This window comes from Lissotriton helveticus, chromosome 2_1 (genome assembly GCF_964261635.1).
Source record: "Lissotriton helveticus chromosome 2_1, aLisHel1.1, whole genome shotgun sequence".
NCBI classification, from domain to species: Eukaryota; Metazoa; Chordata; class Amphibia; order Caudata; family Salamandridae; genus Lissotriton; species Lissotriton helveticus.
The window spans coordinates 718,060,270-718,082,801 of NC_136059.1; the positions used below are offsets into that span (position 1 = coordinate 718,060,270).

At 44.6% G+C, this 22,532-nt stretch overlaps 1 protein-coding gene across 1 annotated transcript in view; it reads right to left on the reverse strand.

Annotated features, from left to right (window-relative positions):
• Positions 1-22,532, reverse strand: part of CHD1 (chromodomain helicase DNA binding protein 1) — a 1,592,763-nt gene that overhangs the window by 1,308,291 nt on the left and 261,940 nt on the right. Inside the window, exon 11 of the mRNA XM_078675438.1 lies at positions 18,283-18,410. Coding sequence (XP_078531564.1) covers positions 18,283-18,410 — 128 coding nt within the window. The remainder of the gene's footprint in view (positions 1-18,282; positions 18,411-22,532) is intronic.

Genomic DNA, 22,532 nt, shown 5'->3' on the forward strand with positions numbered 1-22,532 from the left:
GCGTCTTTTAGATCCAGTGTAGAAAGAAAGTCCCCTTTCTTCAGTAAAGGAAGTACTTGTTGGAGCGTGACCATGTGGAAATGTTCCGAATTTATGTATGCGTTGAGAGGTCTTAGGTCCAGTATTGGCCTTAGAGACCCGTCCTTTTTGGGGATTAGGAAGTATAGGGAGTATACTCCTGTTCCCTGTTGGTGCTGTGGAACCTTCTCTATGGCATGCTTTTCTAGCAGTGATATTACTTCCTGTTTTAATAGTGTCAGGTGATCTTGTTTCATTGGACGCTGTTTGGGGGGGATGTTTGGTGGGGTAGCTGTGAGTTCTAGGCAATAACCATGTTGGATAATTTGTCTTACCCACTTGTCTGATGCGATGTTTTCCCAGACAGGTAGGAACTGTGATAGGCGTCCCCCTACCGGTGTTATATGGTCTGGGGGAAGCTCTATGGAGTCACTGTTTTGGGGTTGGAGAGTTGCGGTTGTTGTTGTTTCCGCAACCTCTACCCTTGTTGTTGTTACCCCTGTATCCACCTCTAGAATTACCTCTGGGTGATGTAGGTGTAAAAGAGGTTTGCTGTTGGTTTGTACCTGTACTTTTGGATCCTCCTCTATAGGTGGATCTACGAAAGGAACCTCTTTGTGTCGGCTGTTGCAATGCTCCCATTGATTTAGCCGTTTCTGTATCCTTTTTCATCTTTTCTAGGGCCTCATCTGTCCCTGTGCCAAAAAGTGTTTTCCCATCAAAAGGTTGGTTCAGTAACGATGTTTGTACCTCTTGTTTGAACCCTGACACTCTGAGCCATGCATGTCTCCTTAACATGATGCTTGTATTTGTCGACCTTGCCGCAGTTTCTGCCGCGTCTAGGGCGCACTTTATTGAAGTGTTAGTAATTAACTTCCCTTCTTGTATAAGTTGATCTGCTTTCTTTTGATGTTCTTTAGGGAGATGTTTGATGAGTGTTTCTAACTCATCATAATGCGCTCTGTCATACCTTGCAAGTAGTGCTTGCGTATTAGCTATGCGCCAACTGTTTGCCGCTTGAGATGCTACTCTCTTGCCAGAGGCATCTATTAGTTTAGACTCTTTGTCAGGAGGTGGAGCTTCTCCTGTAGATAAAGAGTTTGCTCTCTTGCGAGCGTTTGTGACCACTAGTGAGTCTAGAGGAATTTGTCCCTTAATGTATATTGGGTCTTTTGGAGCTGCCCTATATTTTTTATCAATTCTTGGGTTTAATACCCTAGCCCTCACTGGGTCTTTGAATATCTCTGATGTATGACTGAGAAGGCCCTTTAGCATTGGTAGTGTTCCTGATGTTCTTTGTGCAGTAGGTAGTGTTTCTAATAAGAAGTCCTGTACTAGAGGTTCTGTATGTAGGTCTACCTTATGAAATGTTGCTGCTCTAGTAATGAGTTGTGCAAACCCAGTATTGTCATCAGGAGGTGAAGGTTTTGAGGGATATGACTCAAGGTCGGTATCATTACCTGATCCCACATTATACTCCTCCCATGGGTCTGCCTCCTCTGGGATTGTGTCCTCATCATCCCCAGGGTGTCCCCCCTCCCCTGTGTCACTCTCTCCATCTGTTGTAGGTGTAGATGGACGTGTGGGAGGAATATCTGGCCTATTGTGAGGAAGAGGTGAAGATGGTGTGTGAGGTTTGGGAGAAGGGGGAGGAGTTGTATTCGTCCCCATTGTTCTCTTCTTTGGATGAGCCTTGTCGTCCAAATGTTCATGTTTCCTCTTTTTAGGTAGTTCTGTGGCTACCTTGCCAGTCTTTGGGTCAATAAACAAAGTCTTTTGTTTAGGATCCGTTCCGTGTTCCTGTGTTGGTACCGCAGTTTTCGGTTCCGAAAGGTGTTTTTTCTTTGAACTGTCCATTTGTATTTTCGGTGCCGAAGTTTTGTTCGGATCCGACTTCTTCGGTATCGAAGATGTCCCCGGTGTCGGGGGTGTTTTCGGCGCCGAAGCGTGCTTCGGTGTCGACATGGACTGCTTCGACTTCGAGCTTTCCTTGACCTGGTGCTTCGGTGTCGATGTGGTCGGTTTATCGGAACCGGAACCACTATGATGTGGGACCGAGTGTTTCGGTTTCTGTTTCCTTGCCGGGCTCGAAGGCGGGGCGTTGGAAACTTTTTTCGGTTGTCTGACCGGGCTCGAGGGCGGGGTCGACACCGTGCGGGGTCTGTTTTTCGGTAAGGGGACGTCGTCACTCACGGTTTGTTGGACGTCGATTTCCTCGACGTCGGACTCGTCCGCTTCTGACCCCGCCTCGTCGGCCTCTTCTTCCTCCTCTTCTGGGTGCTGGTCCTCGAACAGCTCCGGGATTGCTTGTGACTGCATTCTCGATACCTCGTGTCTTCGGGCTCGACGGTTTCTAATCGTCGATTTTGACGAGAACGCTGCACAGGCCTCACAGTCCCTGGATTCGTGTTCAGGGGACAAGCAGAGGTTGCACACCTCGTGTAGGTCCTTGTGTGGGAACTTAGCACCACACGGACATTTTTTGAATGGAGTCCTTTCCATGGACCCCGGGCTGGACTACGTCGAGTTTCTCGTAGTCGTCGTCCTTCGAACCGCGTCGGTATGGAGTGAAGTCGCGTTCGATAACGATACCGTCGATTTGGAAAGGAATACGCGCCGGTTATAACCTTCTTTGTTGAAGTCGGTCCGGAGCGCTTCGATCCTCATCCGAACCCGATGGCGGAAAAAAACAATCTAAGGATGGAGCCGATGCCCATGCGCACTAACACCGAGAGGAGGAGTCACCTATGACGACAAAGACTTCTCCAGAAGAAAAACAAAGTGCAATCATCTGAGCCCAACACCAGATGGCGATCTATTCATAAATGTACCATCTGCAGCCCATATGCCTCGAACACATTTTTACGCAATAAAGTGCTATAGTAGTTTGATGCACTAAAATCACACTAACGCTGCTATGATTGGTTCCTGGCAGTGCTCTTTGCAACCAGACTGGAGATGCATATGAAGCGGTACTGATTCTCACAAGAATGAAAACTGGTCTAATGAACAGACTATATGTTTACAGACTCATCTATGAAACAGCAACTTTGTTACCCACAAAAACATAACTAAAACAGACAATAGGTCCAGGTCATTGTTGAGATTGCACACAACAACTTAAGACACCGAAGGGGAGACACACGGCGGGCAGGGGAGGGGGCGGAGCGGGGAGAGCGGCATGAGGGTGTGAAGCAGCCGGGGCCTTTGAAGTGAAGCTAAGCTTCACTTCAAAGGTGTGGGAGGAGTGTGGCTTTGGGAACAGATGGCGATTTGGTGATGTGCACGCGCCATTTAGGTCAATGCGCTTGCGCATTGACCTAAAAGCGCACGGGCACAGCACCAAATCGCCGCAGTTAGTTAAACTTTGTTTAAAGCCCTATAGTCTCGCTTCTCTCAATGCGCATGCGCATTGATAGGTCACGAGACCTAAAAAGCCTTATCAAGGATATGTGCACTGGCATGTTGAATTCAATGTAATTCTGTACAGTAAGCAGTACACTTCAAAAGTCGCTGACTCAAACAAACCGGAGTCCTTACTGCACGAGATAATTGCTTGCCACACAAAGTGTTGGTTTCTTTTAATAATCTCTTAAAGGATATGAGCTTTTGATCTGCAAGTGCAAATCCATGTGCCCGCTGGCCTCTCAGTACAAATCAAGACAGTGGAGCGTGTGGGGGAGGGGGCTTCGAGGGGACAAGCTGGCAGAAGAGAAGCCCAAACCGAGGTAACACTGGCCGAAATCCGCACACAAGTGCATGTCTGCAGCCCCTACCACAGCATCTCCCAGCAAATAACTGAACAGTTCTGGTAGTGAAGAAAGTGTCATCTTTACAAAAGGAAGTACCATAGTTCGACAATTTGTATAAGGTCATTTTCCGATATGAGACAGTCTGAGAACGCACCCTGATACTAGAGCACGAGTCACAGCATCATGTTTCTGTAAAAATAGCTATAAAAATCCAGTCTCTCAAACTATGTTTATGTCATAGCTTATTAACTTCCGTGCAAATCCAAGCATTTCTTTCAGGCAGTGAATGTCTATGCTGTTACATTTGACCATTGCAACATTATCACACGTCAGCTCTAAAACATAAATGGAAGCTGGAACATCCGTGTTGGCACCAGATGTTGCCGAATCCTATAGCCCTGTTCACATGTACGGCGTGGTTTGCTTCAGAGCGCTTCTGTTTACATTCAGCAACTTTTCACTTGTTGTTCAATGGATTTAGCAATGAGACTGAAACATCTGCAAATATTGATATATGCCACACTATCGGGGATCAAACTATTTCCATATTATTTTATGTAGAGAAAAATATCCCCATTATCCACAGCTGTATTTTTATATAGGTCCTTGCCACAAGTGTTGAAGTTATTCAGAGAGCCTCCAGGGACAGGGAAGTGGCAGGGGTTAATAAAATACTCAAGCAGTGGCCGCTGTCTTCTCTGATACACTACTGTGCCTGCTGCTGCCTGGCAAAGTACTGGAGGTGGCTGTGGCCAAATCCCATGTTTTCTTCAACTTTCAACTGCAAGTGGAAAGTACAATGCTGTGCTGATAATGTTTCAAAATGACGACTATGCAGACCTGATCTCTTCAAATTAAGTTCAGGTCCTGTGTCCTAAATGTTTAGGCTGTGACTTTTCCGTGATTTTTTACTTTGAACATGCCATGTTACAATAGTAATGTACTGAATGCAGACAAAAGCGTTCCCTGTTTAATATTATATTGTATCTGGATATCACCCCTATCTAGTAGGTGCAGCATTTAGTGAAATATCTTAAAGTATTTCTATAAGGCGACCAACCACTGTTCAGCGGCTGCCAGTCAATTGAAAATGAATGTTCCTTTAAACTTCCATTGCTACTTAATAGAGGATAGCAGTGTCAAGATGGGAATTGTTATTAATGTGCCACATGTAGAAATGGTTTGTAAAGTTACTATTCAGTAGGCTTAAATACAAAAGATGGAGACTGCCACGTCTTACCACAGTTGTCTTGTGGTGGCATCTATCCAGCCTTGATGTTATCTCTTAACTCAATACAACTTTCTTCTTTTATTTAAGTACAACAGTTAATTACCTCGGTATTTCCACATTTTAGAGAGCAGGCCCTTTATTTCTCTTTTTGATCAGTTTATCTTTATTGTGCTGTTTCCGTTCCCCCTACATTTTCTTTTCATCCCAGTTGTGCCCTTTCCTCAGATTCGTTCCCTCTCTGTTTCAATTTCCTACTTTCTCTTTCACTCCTTTGGTAGGAAAAAGACATTGTCATTTACAAAGTAAATAACTAACTCTCACAAATGCGAGACCAATTTCTCTTTCACTCTTTCACTCTCTCTTTCTCTTTCACTCTCTCATGAGTTCCCTTCTTGGTAATTTAAATAAGTCAAGGCAGCAGGGTGAGCGATACTTGTTACTAGGTCCTGCACTTTGCCAAACGCTGGTTGCTTCTGTGGTGTGCTGATTTTGACAAATTAATGTTGATTATCCAGACAATTACACACCACACAATTCAACTCCACATACATCCAATCCACACCACAAACGTTTGCACCAAACCACACATTTCAACTCAACAACACAACACACCACATAAATACAACCCACACCACAAAATTCCACATCATGCCACAAAATTCAACAAAGTACCACATAATTAAACACCACATACCACTCCACAGCACAACATGCCAATCCACATAATTAAGTTATATAACACACAATTCCACTCCACATATTTCCAGTACACTCAATACCACACAATTACTATTAACATATTTCCACTACATACTATGCCACAATTCCACTACACAAATCCACTTCACACCACAAAATTCCACACCACACAATTGCCCAACTAATAATTCCTATCCAATCCACATAATTCCATTACACATCACAAACATAACACATAGGTAAAAGAATTGTCATTTACAGCGCCAATAGCTCTAACTCAAGCAAATGCAAAAACTATTGCATTTCTAATGCTTGTTTAATAGGGTGGTTCAGTTGTACATAATGCCTTCCTAGTTATATAGAAGGTAACAAAAATGCTTATAACACTTTTCTATTATAACTTTCCAACATGCTGCACAGCAGGCACACTGCTCTACACCATGGCTTAAATACATTGGCAAAGCCAATAGCTCCGGATAAACACTTACAAGGTCCCAAAGGTGAGACCTATAGACTATGCTAATGCTTGTTAGCTTTTGCCATGAAGAGCTTTGCCTCTCGTTCTTTTAGAGCCTTCGTGGGGAGCAATCATTGACATATGACCCCCTCACTCCCTGCAGGGCATGAATCCAGACTTCTTGGAAGTAGCTATTTCCTCAAAATACTTGAAGAAACAAAGGAATCACCAAGAAAATGGAGAGTCCCAGAAAAAAAAATGTTAAGCGTCAAAGGTGCGGAAAAAAAGGGAACTGACGTTAGCATGCCGACGAGGTCTTCTTGTGGCTCCGATGACGTCATACGTGGTCGCAAGCGGAGCCTTATTATGCGCCCTCATCAACGTTGGAGAGCTAGGAAAAGAATTTACGCAGAATGCTGGCGCAAGAGGTATTCAAAGGTGAGGAATCCACAGGCAGATGTATTCATCAGAAGTATTAGATCTGTATTACAAAGTAAGTAATATATTTAAGATTGTATGAAGTTTGTGAAAATATTTTACAATTAAAAAAAACATACAGTATTGCTAATTAATTTTGCAAAATATGTTGATAAATAATCATACAAAAGCCCTAACAAAAACAAAAGAGCCAACAGGATGTGGGAGCACACCGCTGACCTCTCAGGCAAGGTTCGCCCCTGGCATTCTGGGAAATGCAGTCTCTTGTAGCTCGAGCCGTCATGCATGTTTCACAATTTCAGCTTTCTCAATTTACTCGCTATGCCTATCTACAATCATGAAAATGTCAGCACCCTGAAAGGGCACAATCAGAAGAGCTCATCCAGTCAAGATGTTCCTTTACGCCTAGGAGGAATTACAGGCAATAAATGGATTTATGCATCATAACAGGTTTTACTGTTTCACATTATAGGGCCCAGTGCTCTTATAATTTACCACCATATATGAATCCATTTGGCAAAGCTTTGCTCTCATCTCATTGATTGGTTGAACTACCTGCATTTTGCAAAAGTTTGGCTTCAAAGACAGGCCTTTTGAGGTTATCCTACTTTTTCAAATTCAGATATTGTACAAAATATGCATGCAGAAACTATAGTTTCTTACCTGTTGGTGTAGTTTTGTAGTTTGAAGAATTTCTGGATTCACATGCTGTGCATTATTCAACCATCTAGTGGTTGGGTCTGGAATTGTCTCCCAAAAACTTTTAGTCATTCTATTTTTAGGTTTCGCCTAGCGACTCAGTGCATGCGCTGCTCGCTTGCAAGATCTATTTTAGTTGGTTTTTATTCCGAAGGGGGACAGGAGATGTGCACACCTACGGACAGGAGATGTGCACGGCGTCTCTTTCGGCGCAGCCTCTCTTCAGCCGTGGTACGCGCCAGGAGTGTGCTGCGGTGCGCAGCTGGAGCACCAGGATTGTGCTGTTGAGCGCAGCTGGTGACCCCGATTTCGCCATTAAATCGCAGTGGAATATTTCTGATTTCGCTCATAACTGCAGCCCTGTCTCCCTGCTTTCCCCTCTACCTACAGCCAGGACCCTGGCTTTCACCCCTAGACTACAGCTGAGGTTTCTGCTCATGCCACTGACTGCAGCTCCGTTTACTCCTTTTCTCATTCACTAAAGATGGGCCACATTTCTTTTGACCACTGACTGCATATAGCTCTCCTGCTTTCACCACTAAACCTTACCAAATTAGTTCCGCTAACGCCACTGAGGACCTCTAAGGTGGGGGTGCAGGGTGCTCACGCCTTTAGTAGTGTAGTGTTATATAAGATCGAACACCACCCTAATGATCATCTGGTACTTTTATGTTCTAGGGCCGCTTCCAGTGGCTGTTTGGTTTATTTGCCACGCAAAGAAATGCGCCAGTCTTTGCTTGGTAACCAGCCTGAAGCCTGAATGGCTGTGCAAATGCAAATTGGCTGCGACAAGGCAGTCTCTGGACATCACCTGTGTGTTTTTTTATAGAATTTACATCAAAAGTGACTGCAGCCTTGTCCCCCTTTTCTCATTCACTAAAGATGTGCCCCATTTCTTTTGACCACTGACTGCATATAGCTCTCCTGCTTTCACCACTAAACCATACCCAATTACTTCCGCTAACGCCACTGACTTCCGCCCGTTTCCCTGCTTTTACCCGTCTGCAGCTCATTCTACCTGCTGTCACTGCTAACCAGCGCTCATTCATACTCCTTCTTTGCCACTACCTTAAGCTGTCGCCCAGCTTGCACCACTGACCACAGTGACTGTCTATTTTGAAATAACGCACTTTGTATTTGGATTGTACACAATTTTTTTTTTATTTTATCCCCGTTTTCCTTTGGACTGCAGTAGTGTTAGATTTAACATGAAAATCTAGTTTTTTAACCCTATTTTGCAATTGGCCCGCACTGGCCAAGGTGTTTTTTTTTTTTATAAGAACTTTAACTAAGGGTTCAGATAAAAGGCACCTGCCTTCCCTGACCGCAGTTGCTTTGCTCCACCTTACTTATTGCTTTATGCTCACCCTCCCTGCAGTCCGTGTTGGTTTGCCCCATACTCCTCAAATGTCGTCTGTTTTGCCCCTCCCTGCGTTTTGTCTGTATTGTTTTGCCCCTGCCTCTATGTCTGTGTTGCTTTGACCTCACTGTCCCCGTCTGCTGTAGGTGTTCCTTTGCCCACACCTGCCCACAGGACACGCCATAACAAGCATTTGCAATGCAATAGGTCTCGCATTTACGCAAGTTTGATCTATCGACATTGCAAATAACAATGCCTTTTATTTTTGTTTTCGTTTTTAAAACTTAAACAGGCAGTGTCATTTACAATGCCAATAGCTTAAACTTGCGTAAATGCGAGACCTATTGCATTGCAAATGCTTGTTGTGTTAGCTGTTGGTGGGTGTCGACGTACTTCCATTTGGAGCATCATGGATGTTGTTGTGCTTCCTATGGAAGCGCACACCTTTGGTCGCCATCTTCAGATTCTTTTTTTCCCCCTTCTCCCTCATCTTCTTGTTGGAGGATGGTGGATTCATATATGAATCCAGAAATTCTTAAAGCTGCAAACCTACACAGCCAGGTAAGAAACTATACGTTTGGCAGTGCGAATACTTTCTGGACTCACAAGCTGTGCATTGATTTTGTGGCAGTTTTTACTACAGTTATGGTTGGGTTGAAGAGGATCGTTGGTAAGCAAACAGATGTTGTAAGACCCTTTGCCCTAGTTGTGCTCCCTTGTTCATCTGAATGCCCACACAGTAGTGTTTTGTGAATGTGTGTGCTGATTACCATGTCACTACCATACAAATGTCTTGCAGCGGAGTATTCGCTAGGAAAGCAAAAGCAACTCTTCTTTCTTGCTGTGTGCCCCTGGCTCTTTTGTAGTGTCACACCAGACTGTTTGTGACATAATTGTATTGTTTGTTCAAGCCATCTTGCAATTGAGTTCTTCATTACTGGTCTTCCCAAGAAACTGTTTGGAAATGACACGAAGAGTTGCTGTGACTTTCTATGAGGCTTTGTTCTCTTTATGTAATACATTACTGCTCGCCTTGCGTCTCGGTTGTGTAATGTCCTTTCAGCGTGTGTCCTTGGTTCTGAAAGAAACTTGGTATCTGAATCTTTTGACTGATGTGAAACAGATGACTTTTGGCAAGAACTGGGTTCTGAACTCAAGGCAACCCTATTGTTGTGTACCTGAAAGTATGGTTCCTGTAAAGTAAAGTAAAGTAAAGTCCACATTTGTAAAGCGCACAATCACCCGTAAGGGTCTCTAGGCGCTGGGGGGCCGTCGGGAAGATTAAGCGAGCTATTGCCCAGAGTCACATGGTGCTGGGCTGACCTGCCGCCGGAGCCGGGGATCGAACCGTGGTCCCCAGATTCCAGCGTCAGTCGCCCTGGCCGCAGCGCCACACCTCTTCCACCAGTGAGTGCTTGCAACTCACTAAAGCGTAGTGAAGTGATGGCCACTAGAAACACTGTCTTTAGAGTCAGCATTTGAAAAGAGGTTTTATTTAATGGCTCGAAGGGTGCCTTCATTAATTGTGTGAGTACTATATTAAGACTCCATCCTGGAGCAGAGCAGATCCCCTCACTGGTGGTGCAATTCTCTTTGCTCCTTCCAAGAACCGTTTGAGGACTGGTGATGTGAAAAAACGTCTTTCCTTGTGGCCTCTAGCATATTCCACTACTGCTGCCAAATGCACCATCAGAGATGAATAGGTTAGTTTACATTCTAACAGGTGTGTTAAGTAACTTAAAACAGTGTTTCCCCTATATATTCTTTTTGGGAATCCCACTTTTCTGCACCACAGACAGTATCTTTTCCATTTACCTGAATAACTTTGTCTAGTTGGCTTTCGGGCCTCCTTCAAGGTTGTCCTTTTTTGTGGGAGTTTTAAGTGTCCATAGTCTAAGTCTTCAGGAGCCATGTGTGAGACTCAAGGACTCTGGCTCTGGACGGAAAACCCTTCCTTCTTGCATGGACAACAGGTCTTGTCTGGCTGGTAGTCTGTAAACCTCCCCGGTGACAGGTTTATGAGCTCTGAGAACCACCTTGGTCTTGCCCAATGTGGAGCAATTAGTGTAGGTGTCACGCTGCAGTTCTTGCACTTGTTGATCTCTTTGTGGAGTAGTGGTATCGGGAGAAAAAGCATATGCAAATTTCCCTGATCAGTTTATCGACAGTGCATTCCAGAGGGATAGGCGGCACTGTTGTCTGGAGGCGAAGTGTTAGCATTTTACATTCTTAGGAGTCGCGAAGAGATCTATTTCTGGAGTTCCCCATTTCTAAAAGATCTTTGAGAGTTCGGTTTGGTTCAGTTCCCACTCGTGAGCCCAAGAAGCTTGTCCGCTTAATCTGTCTGCTTCTGCATGGTCTTTCCCCGGCAGGTGAATTGCTACAATGTGCATCCTCTTTTGGAAGGCCCAGATCAATATTTCTCGTACTAGTTTTGACAATGATATTGACTGTGTCCCTCCATGTTTGTTCATATAAAACATGGAGGTTGTGTTGTCTGTTTGGATCAATATGGATTTCCCAAAGATTTCTCTCTGAAAGGCTTTTCAGGCTAGGAAAACTGTCTTTAGTTCTACGAAGTTGATGTGTCCTTTCAGACCCCCCCCCCCCCCCCCGGACCTTGAGGTTGCTCCTGTGCACCCCAATCCCTTCTACGAGGCAACCATTGTCATGGTCACTGTAGGAGGTGGCTGTGTAAGTTTCCTTCCTTGTAGTGTGTCTTCTGTTCCATCATGCTATTTCTTCCTCTATTTTGCTGCGTGACAACCCCTAGATCTTTCCAACTGACTGTGACTATTGATTCTGTAACCATTCCTGAAGTTGTCTCATGTGGAGCCTTGTGTGTGTGGTATTAATGAGATGCAAGATGCCATCATTTTATTTTATTTATTTTATTTTGAAAGTTTTATATAGCGTGAACAAGATCTTTGCAGATATCAGAGCGCTTTACATAGAGAGAGTACAAGATCCTAATCAAACAGCTAAGTCAGTAAAGCTAACAGCACAAATCGATGTAGATCAAAAATACAGATAATACAGATAAACAAAGAGGTCGAACAGGGAGTAAGGTCTGTGCATATTCTTTAAGAGTCCGAAGTAGTGGTTCAAGTGTAATTAGTACACTTGAACTACTTGGTGGGTTGGGTTGAGTTGGGTGAGAGTTGTATGGGGTTTGTGCAGAGAAGTTCTTTGATGATGTGCAGTTCTTCTTTGACCTGGATGAGGGTGGCCATGATCTTGTCCAGCGTGGGGTATGCGAATGCGGTGGGAGCGGGGATCAGAGGTGCATGACTGACCCGTGAATTAGCGAGCAGGAGGGGGGGTAGGCTGGTGTTCGTGCAGGGCTCCATTGTGTCAGTGTCCATGTACGGGCCGGAGTTAGGGAGGAGAGAGAGTTTGGGGGGGGCGGTATGGATGAGGTAGAGAGGGGGTTGGTGGAGGGCGGAGAGAGCAGGGTGGAGGCTGGGTGTAAGTTAGTGGTGGTGGGGGTGCAGTAATGGTAGTGAGGACTGAGAGTGGGGGGGGAAGTGGGATTGATGGTGGACCTGTTGAGAGGTGGGGGAGTTAAGTAGAGAGAGGAAGTGTGTTCTGCGTATTTAGTCAGAGGGTAGTGGGGGCTGAGGATGGGAGGGGATAAAGGGTGGGAATTGTCGTTGTGTGTGTCGTTCCGGAGCTGAGCTAGGTTGTGGGTGGGAGCTGTGATGTCAGGGGAGAGAGGAGTGTGGGTGGGAGCTGTGATGTCAGGGGAGCGAGGAGTGTTTATGGAGTGTGTAGAGGTCCGAGGGTTGGTAGAGGCAGAGTTGAGGGTGCTGTCAGGGGAGAGAGGAGTGTGGGTGGGAGCTGTGATGTCAGGGGAGAGAGGAGTGTTAATGGTATATGTGGAGGTCCGAGGGTTGGTCGAAGGGGTGGTGTTGAGGGTGATGTCAGTGGAGAGTGGGTGAGAGCTGTTGTGTCAGGGGACAGAGGGGTGTTAATGGTATGTGTGGAGGTCTGAGAGTTGGTAGGAGGGGAAGGGGTGGGGTTGTGGGTGAGAGCAGTGTGGGTGGGAGCTGTGATGTCGGGAGAGAGATGAGTGTTAATGGTATGTGTGTAGTTCTGAGGATTGGTGCGTGGGGAGGGAGTGTGGTTGCGGGTGAGGGTAGTGGAGTCCGGGGTGAAGGGGATGGCGGTGAATTGAGTCATCGGTGCATTACAGGAGGTTAAGAATTAAAAGTTAAACGGGTGCAGTTTGCCTAAATGTACCGAATACAGGTAGCTGTATGGTGCTGTCAGTATACTGGAGCAAAATACAACAGCAACAGTAAGTCACATGAATCGCAAGTGACATTAGCGAGCAACCAAAAGATATATGCGGTAGCAAATGTTGCAGTACAGGAGTTAAATGTACCAGGTGATACTAGTGAGCACCCATAAGTAAATATGAGGCAGCAGTCGGTGCATTACAGGTTATAATACCAATACATAAAAACAGATAGTTGTAGATTATGAGCACCTAAAAATATATGAGGTAGCAATCAGTGCGTTACAGGTAAAACAATTACATAAAAACAGGTTATAGGACCAATACGTAATCATTCCCATCAGCTTCTTCATTGTCAGAGCCTGCCCCTTTTGGTAGAGTTGTGTCTCCTTCAGAAGCACTGTTACTCTCTTCTCAGTTGGGATGGCTTTCCTGTTTATGGTATTTAGTCTAGGAATATTTTTTCCTGTTCCGGTTCTGGTGAGGATGTTTTCATGTGAATAGAGAATCCTAGGTGGAATAGGGCTGATATCAACTGTTGCATATGCGGTGTGCATTTTTGGTATGAATTTACTCTTACCAGCCAGTCATCTAGGTAGGGATAGACATGTATCCCCTGTCTTCGTAAGTGTGCTCCTAGAGTTGCTGTGCTTTGTGAATACTCTTGGTGTTGATTTCATCCCAAAGGTCAATACATTGAACTGGTAGTGCTCCTTGTTCACAATTTATCTGACAATTATTGTTGTGGCATGCATTCATGGGTAAGTGTAGATTGGCGATTCTTAGATCTATTGTAGCCATAAAATAACCCATTTGTATTTGTGGTATTATCTCCTGCAGTGTGGTCATGTTGAACTTTTGAGTTCTTATGAACTTGTGTAGAAATCTGAGGTCTAGGATTGGTTTGAGCGACCCATCTACTTTAGGAAATAAGAGGTAGGTTGAGTAGCTTCATTTGTTTCTTTCTTGTCTTGGCACCAACTCTATAACCCCTTTTGTTTTCAACTCCTCCTCTTCCTTGAGAAGGAGGGCTGTCGCTTGTCTTGAATTTAATTTTTTCTTTGGGGTCTTGCTTGGAGGTACCTTTATTAATTCTCTGCAATAACCAAATTGCATTAGTTTAAACATCCACTTGGCTATGGTGATTTTCTTTCATTCTTTTTAGAAATCTTTGTGATCTGCCTCCTACTGGTGTTGTGTAGGGGTTCTTCTGTTTGCACCCTTGTTATGGTCTTTGGGTTTTCCCTGGTGCTTTTTATGAATTGAGTAAAGTCACTTGTTAGATGTGGATGACCAAGTCTCCCGCCCCCCCACCATTCTTTGCGGTTGTCCTCTTCCACATGTACGGTCACAAAATGACAGCTTGCCCAGTTGGAGCAAGCTGTGGATTTGCTGCGGTTTTCCTGACTGGGTTCCTCTCCGAAATTACTGCTGGTATGACTGATGGGATGTTGCTGACTGGAAAGATCCTCTTCCTGTTGGTCTTCTTCGATGGTTGCCTCCGAACTGCATGGCTCCCATAGATTTTGCAGTCTCATTATCTTTCTTCAGTTTGTTCAGGGTGTCGTCCACTGCACTCCCAAATAGCTGTTCTCCACTGAAGGGTGCATTCAGTATATTGGCTTGTACTTCTGGCTTGAACCCCAAGATTCATAGTCAGGCATGAGCCTCTGTGATCCCTATCATAATTTGTCTTACTGATGTTTTTCCCACATCTAATGCAAATTTTAGGCAGGTTTTGGTGATGTTTTTACCATCTTCCAGCAAGTGAGATGCCCTCCTTTGATACTGTTCCGGCAGGTGTTTTATTAGCTCCCCTATCTTCTCCTAATGTTAGCAGGCATGGCGATTTAGCAGTGCATTGAACTAGTCATTCACCAATAGATCACTGCACTCCTGTCTACTTTCCGTCCCCTGAGGTCCATCCTCTTGCTTTCCTTATCTGTAGGAGGTCCTGAGGGGCTTGGGGTGTTGGCTCTCTTCCTGGCTGTAGAAGTTATCACGAAGTCTGCCGGGACGGATCCCTTTATATAGTTAGGGTCTGTGGAATAATGCTCGTATTTCTTCTCAGCCCTGGGTGCCACAGCCTTACATGTGGGTGGTTAGTTGAAGACCGCTATCCCAAGGTCCAATACACTTGGGAGCATTGGCAGGAATTGACTCCCTTACTGAGTTGGTAAAAAGCTTCCAACAAAAAACATGATTGCGTTTTTTTTTCGCTTCTAGTTTTACTCCATATTTAGGAGCTGCCTTCTTTATGACTTGGTTATAGATACCAATGTCATCTGGTGGTGAAGGTCTTAAAGGGTATGTGTCGATCCTTTCCTCAAGTGAGTCTGCCTCTAGGTCTTGCCTTTCAAATTCATGGTACTCCAAAGCCTCAAAGTACTGCTGCGCTCGTTTCTCCCCTTCTTCGTAGGTTTCCTCCTTTTGTTCCACTTGAGGCTCGGGGGTTTGAGAAGGCTCTACTTCCTCAAGGTCTTCATTCGTCTGTTCTTTTAACGTCGGGACATTACTTGGTATCCAACATTTCTTCAGGCTCTCTTAGAAATCTCTCTTCGCTTGAAGGATAATAGCCATTTCACCTCGAGTCTTCTCCTCTTCCTTTTGCTCTCCGCCTCTTGGGGTTAGACGACGAGCTGTGTGAGAAAGTGCCCTCTTTCTGCATGGTTGTCCCCACTTTTTGCTGTACTGCTGATGTGCTTTGACTGAGTGTGCCCTGGGTATCTGCAAATCAGGTACCCAGGGCTTATGTTCTTTCCCTAAAACTGCATTGAAAACAAAACACAATTGGCATCTCTGGCCACAAGTCAGCCACTGGTAAATGGTACGGTAAATGGTACCACAGGTACCCAGGGCACTGTGACCTTATTGTGACACCCTTAGAGGTCCTGTACCTTTACACTCACAAACTGCCTTTGCTAGCTGCCAGTCTTGGTGCAGAATAAAGTGAAGAGTCAACATGGCACACATCCGTATGTGCCATGCCTCCAACCCACAGCCCTGGCATAGATCAGTCACCCCTCTAGTTGGGTGCCCTATACCAGGGGTGAGGGTACAGGTGCATGAGCCCCTGTACCCCTACAGTGTCTAAGTCCATTCTTAGACATTGTAAGTGCAGTGCTGCCATTAAGAGTATATGGTGCTAGGAGCTTGTCATTACGAACTCCACAGCACCATAATGACTACACTGAAAACTGAGAAGTTTGGTATCAATCTTCTCACCACATTAAACCCACACTAATCCCCATGCGGGATTTAATGAAAAATGCACACAGAGGGCATCTTAGAGATGCCCCCTGAAAAACGACCTATCACTAGTGTCCAGGCTGAGTGGCTGCTTACTGCTGCCACCCCCAGACATGTTTCTGGACCCCTGGGTCAAGAGCCTGCTGCCCTCGGGAGACTGAAAATGCACATCCTGGAGCGAGGCGCCAAGTCTCCTCCCTCAGGATGGGCAGGGTCCATGAAGGGGAAGCTTCAAAGGCTTGACACCTTTGTGAGCTTCCCCAGGCCTTTGCTGCATCCAGCAACTGGCCCCCACCGGTTCTGACACCCACTTTTGGTGGGAGAATCCGTGTCGAAAGCAAGTGAGAAAGGGAGGTGTGCCCACCTTTGCCAACTCCACCCATCATGTAGGGGAGGCGAGGTGAAGCACTACTCTCAGTCTTCGCCATCTTGCAGATGGGAGGATGCAGCCAATCAGAGTGAGGCATATGGGGTGTACCCACCCCAGGGAACCCATTGGTCCCTTCCTTTCACCTACCTGTAACGCCCCTAAATCTAGTATTAGGGGCAACCCTGAACCTTGCCTCCTCAGATGAGAACCGATCAAGAAGAAGAAGGACAGAAGAAGCCGTGCTGCAGCAAAGAAGAGGATGATACCCACAGACGTGGCCCCAGCCTTCCCGGCCTGTCCCCACCTCAAACCTGCAACAGCGAAATCCTGGTGTGTCCTCCAGCCAGCACCCTCAAGAACCTGAAGGACCTGCCCTGCCTTCGAAACCAAAGACTTTGTCTCCATTGAGCACCGGATTTTCTCACCCACAGACTCAGGCCCCAGCCTAAACCCAGAGTCTGAAACCACTCTTCACCGACAACTACGGCTCGAGTTAGAGAGGCCCAACACCTTAAGGCGGTCTCCCCGGCAATCCTTACCTGACATCTGGTGATTTCTGACTTTTCTTTGCAGATCAGACCACACACCTGTACAACACTGCTTGTACACTTGCATTTGATAGTGGCAATGCATATAGTGTCCCCTGGGATTCCATGAAAAGTTGCACTGTCTCCATTGCTGGTGACGCATATTATTGTGCAGTTACTTTACTTTACTTGTGGATTTATATAGAGCAACAAATCATCCCCAAAGGGATCTCTCGGCGCTTCGAGGAGGAGGTCAAACTGGGCAAATGCTACTGAAAGAGCCACGTCTTTAAAAGTTTCTTGAACATGATGATGTCGTTACATGCTCTGATGTTCTGAGGTAGTTTGTTCCAGTGACTGGCTACCAGATAGGAGAAAGCTTTGCCACCCGTCTTTGCCTTGTGTATTCTGTGAGAGCACAGAAAGTTAGCATTACCAGATCTTAGTTGTCGCACAGGCTGATACCAACTAATTTTGTTTTTGAAATACGCTGGGCCACTACCTTGTAGTGAGCTAAAAGCCACACAAAGCATCTTAAAAATGGCTCGCTTCTTAACCGGAAGCCAGTGTTCATAACATTTTACTTGGGGGGGAGAACCTTTTATTTGTTAATCGAAGTCTAAATGTACTTTTTCAAACTAACAACTCTGCCTGGAAATTACCAACTGAGACTGTATTTTACTACACACATCATCATTAAAAAGTAAGCCAGGATGCTTGCCTTTCCAACAATGAGCTACTTTGAGATGATTAGCACAATACCATCTCATAGTAGATTAGCGGTGAGCGTGTACTGAGTACGCACTGCACAGGACACTGTGTACTAAACATTTAAAGCAAATAGGTAAATTGAGTGTACTACCAAAAATAGAATATTAAGAGTCCAAAGTCAACAAATTCTAAAATTTGGTACTACAGTCACTGGACCAACCAACACCACTGGGTTGGTTAAAAGCCTCTGGGTCGGAACAAAGATTCAGCCAAAAAGCACATTGGGATTTTTCCATAATGCCTAAAAATAATTTGAACAATAAAAGTAAAAACAATAAAAAGAATGGGCAGTGTAGTTTTGACAAATAGTAAAAAGAAAAGAGTGTGGCTATACAGATAATGTACAGATTTGCACGGAGGCCAACCAAAATGTTAATGCATAATAAAATGCAAAATACAAGCATATTTTCTCAACTCCACTATTATTACCACACAATCCACTTAAGTCAATGAATTATTGAACATACGTACTTGCACCAGGAGTGAGCAAGCCAATTCAGACCCTCTAACTGGTAGTCTCTTAGCTCTAACGTTTCACTCCCTCCTATGTAGGATGGTTGCTTTTTCAGAGCAACAAACTTTGGTCGCTGCTTCAACACCTATAAAGAAATATCAAGAGACAACTGTTATACTTATCAGAATTATTGAAGGTTCACAAGATAGGTATTGGGTGGGAGACAAACTAAGGCCCTTCCAATGCCCAAAATTAGGAACATCCACTGTAGTATTCTTATAAGTTTAGTCAATGAAAAACGGACATGCATATGACAATAGGCTTTAGACGGGTGAAATATAATTTTATGTTCATTTAATTGTGTTCAGGACTCCTGTACCCCATATGGTCTCATTGCACTGTAGAAGCAATACCAGTAACAGTAGATATATGGTAGATCGGATGAAAGAATTATAATATACTGAGATCAATACAATTATTATTACTGCTCATCCTTGAGTTCCAGAAGGCACATAAAAGCTGAACAGCCTACCCAGCTTATGCATTTTACTTTTTAAATCGGCAACTTGAATAATTGCTCTATGTTCAACAGGGAAAACCGTCTCTTGAAGATTGGTCTCGAATTAATAATATTAAAAAGGTGACATAGCATGGTTTTTAGAAATTGCAGAATGAAAAAGGAATGAAATAGTACAAAAGTACAGCAAAAGAACAACAGATATAAATGAAAGATTCAGTGTTCAGCAAGCATCCCACACAGCTTTCTGAAAAAGTAACTACAGCAGTGCTTCCAAGCTTTTCAGACCCACACCCCAATTTTTAGAACGCCAAAGTTTCGTGAACCACCTAGTTTTATTCAACATGAGGCAATTTACAGACCGCACATTTTCCATTGAAATGGGCACTACATTTGCACAAACATGCTTTTACTGATAAAACTATATTGCACATAAATGTGCGGAAATCGGGGTATGGTGACTATCATGTGTACATCAACAAGTAAAGTGCCTTGATTTGTTGTGATCCTATTAAAATCTTTGTTTCCATCACACTTCCGAATTACAAACAAATGTGCTTCCTTTTTGCGTTCCAACCTCCTCAAAACTTACAGTAAATTTAAAGGTATTTACTTTTTATTGTGTTACAAAAAAATGATATCCTACAGTCTTCTTACACTCCTGGTACCTCCTGCAAGATTGACACATAATTCACAGAATTTTTATTTCTCTGACAGCAAAGTGAGAGGAGTTTGTAAACTCCAATCCCCGTGTAGAAAAAACGTAAGCAGCAATTTATCAGAAGACATACCCAGATATTTGACCTCTGTTTTCAAAGGCACTGTAAACATAAAAAGATAAAAAATAGAGTTTAAAGGCATCTTTATATATTGCTTGGACTTTACCACTCAACCAGTGGTCCACGACCCACAGTTTGGGAAACGCTTAACGACAGAATATTGGCTTTTGCAATGTATGTTGGTACCTTCCCACACAATAGTGGCTGAGCTCATCAAAGGGGCAGCATTGCTCAAGCACATAACCATTTTGTCTTCACACAATAAGTCTTGCGCACAAAAGGGCTGTACAATCAAAAAATGTTAGTTCCAAACAAAGCACGTTGTCAATTCAGGTCACTCCGTTTGTTGTGATGGATTTTAAAATCATATGACTGTGAGAAGATTAGGCCAGTGTGGTTACAAACACATAAAACGTAACTGACTCAATTAAGAGACGGAAAATTAGATGTATATAGAGGGAATAAGAAAAACCTGGAACAATGTGACAGGTATGAAGTGATCAGGGCTACAGCACTACCGGATGCTTATTCAAGTGTTCAAGTAGAAGATAATGGGACACAAATCGGTTAAGTGTGATGCTTGATCTGTGTCCACGGAGCTCATTAGGTCATCTAAAAATGTGACCACCTCCATCTATATAATAAGAGGAGGATTGAATCTGATTACACAGGGTTCAGACTGGCTTTATTTTCTAAAAATGGAGGTAGTTGTAAATTAACTTCTCTTTCAAGCATTTTGTTGGGGAAAGGTAAAGAGAAATGGGTTTGAAAATAGCTCAAAATGATTGGATATAGTCTAGATTTTTAAAACTAGGTGTTTCCACTGTTGAGGTACAGTTGCAGTGGAAGAAGTGGTATTCCATAAATAGATAAAACCTTGACTGGAAGACCTTGACTTGTTACAGAAAGATAAATATTTAGGTTTACTCTTCTGTGAGCTAAACACGTTCAGATAAATCATTTTCTTTTTAGGTCTCGCCTGTCAATGCGCATGCGCATTGAGCGGAGAGAGACTATAGGGGCTTTCACAGAGTTTAACCAGACTGGCGATTTGATGCAGTGCATGTGCGCTTTTAGCTCAATTCACAAGCGCAATGAGTTAAAATGCGCGTGCACAGCATCAAAGCCATCTGCTTCCCTCCCACAGCTTCCCCCAGCCTGCGCTCTGCCCTCAGGCATTTCTCCTCCCTTAATTATTCACGGCCGGCCGGCCGTACTTTCACTTTGACGGCCGCCAGGCCATCTCTCGTGTTTCTCCTCCCCCCTCCCAGTGTACTTTTATTTTTTTAAACTTGTTTTAAGTTGCCTCGTGTTCATTATTTTAATCATGAAGCCCATGTCTGATTTTTTAATCGCCCAGCTACTGGACTCCTAACGTTCACTGAGACCAGTGTTTTGTCTGTGAGGCTAGTTTATTTTGAATATGTGTATAACGTTTTTTTTCCGCTTGATATTCCCGTGCTTTCCTGTGCTGGAAGCACACGGCCTTCTCTAAGCATGGCTGTTTAAGTATCATTCGATAATCTTAGTAGGGCACTTGCTGTTCTGGTTTTTGAATCTTTAGCTGTTTGAACAATCCCGGCTGTTTCCAAATTATATCGGTCAGCTTTCTACCCATCTGTTATATACATTTCGACCGTGGAATTCTATCCTAACATCCTGCCCACAATATCTTTTCTGATAGGATATACAAATAACTCTAGCAAATTGGAAAACACTAACTAAGTCTCACCTCCATGCGGAGTTTGGCTAGCCTTCCAGCTTCATGAAGTTGCTACGACATTTTGTCCTTATAGCATTTGCTGCTGCCAGGGATTGGCGTGTGGAATGGAGTCGTTTGCATGTGGCCTTACAGAGCAGTCAACAACCCTTGGCACTTTTCTACACATACTATAATATCTGTTGTTGTGCGTATGCTGCAGTGTTCCTGTGTTTGCATGCAGTTGTGTGCACGCCAGGCCATGTGGGGAGCTTCCGACGGCAGCCGAGTGGCTGGTTGCTAGCTTTTAAAGCTCATCTGCTGTGGTCTGACTTTTCTGCACCTTCGGATCCTGAAGCGGCGTTCATGGCAATAGGCAGCTTCTCTGATCATCTGCCGCCTTATCTTTCCTTTCCGTTGCTGCTTCTATATTTCTGGCTTTCTCCCTCCCTCCTCGCGATAGTAGCCCTCCCCCCACCCTCCGAGCACAAACGCAGCTGTGGGTTTCTCAGTACACGTAGGAGAGCTGACACCCAGACCCTCTCAAAAGTGTAGCTGACCTCGAACCACTACCAGTATGGCTGCACTGAAATGCTCCAACTTTGAAGTGACTCAAGAAAATATCAACGTAATATGAATGCGGAGTCCGGACGATTGGTATGCTACTGCTAGTCCATACCAGCAAGCAGATTTGTCCGTGTATGAAGAAAGAAAGGCTTTCATCTCGCTTGCTCTCCCAAGCGTGCGATTCAACGCCCCGCCCCTCCCCTTCCCCACCACAGAGCGCGTCTCGCCGCCACTTCAGTCCTATTGCCTGTTTCAGATTCACTTGCCTGGTGACTGATTTCCTTGTCCCACAAAATATGCTCCCCAGCTATCAGCCTGTCACAGGGGGTCTGACATGAGACTGCTCTTCTCGTCTCACCCAGCCTTTCAGGTGTATGTGTGGCATGTAGCTGACTCTGCTCCAGCCCCACTGACCTCTCAAAAATGCACGTCACGTGACTCAATTCCACCCAGCCCTTCTGGCCCTTCAGAAGTGTGCTTTGCGTGATTAAAACTGCCCTATCCCTCTTGTTTCTTAAAAGTGCGAGGCAGTTCTGGAAACAATCCATTTCAGCAGAGGGCTTGTTATCTAGACTCAGCCTTTTCTCGGTGACTACCCGGCTCTGGCAGCGATATGGCGCAGTTCCGGGGAGTAGAAGAGCTTGAGGCTGCTTGCCTTGCACAGACAAACAGATACTTTGGTAAATGCATGCTGCTGGACACCAG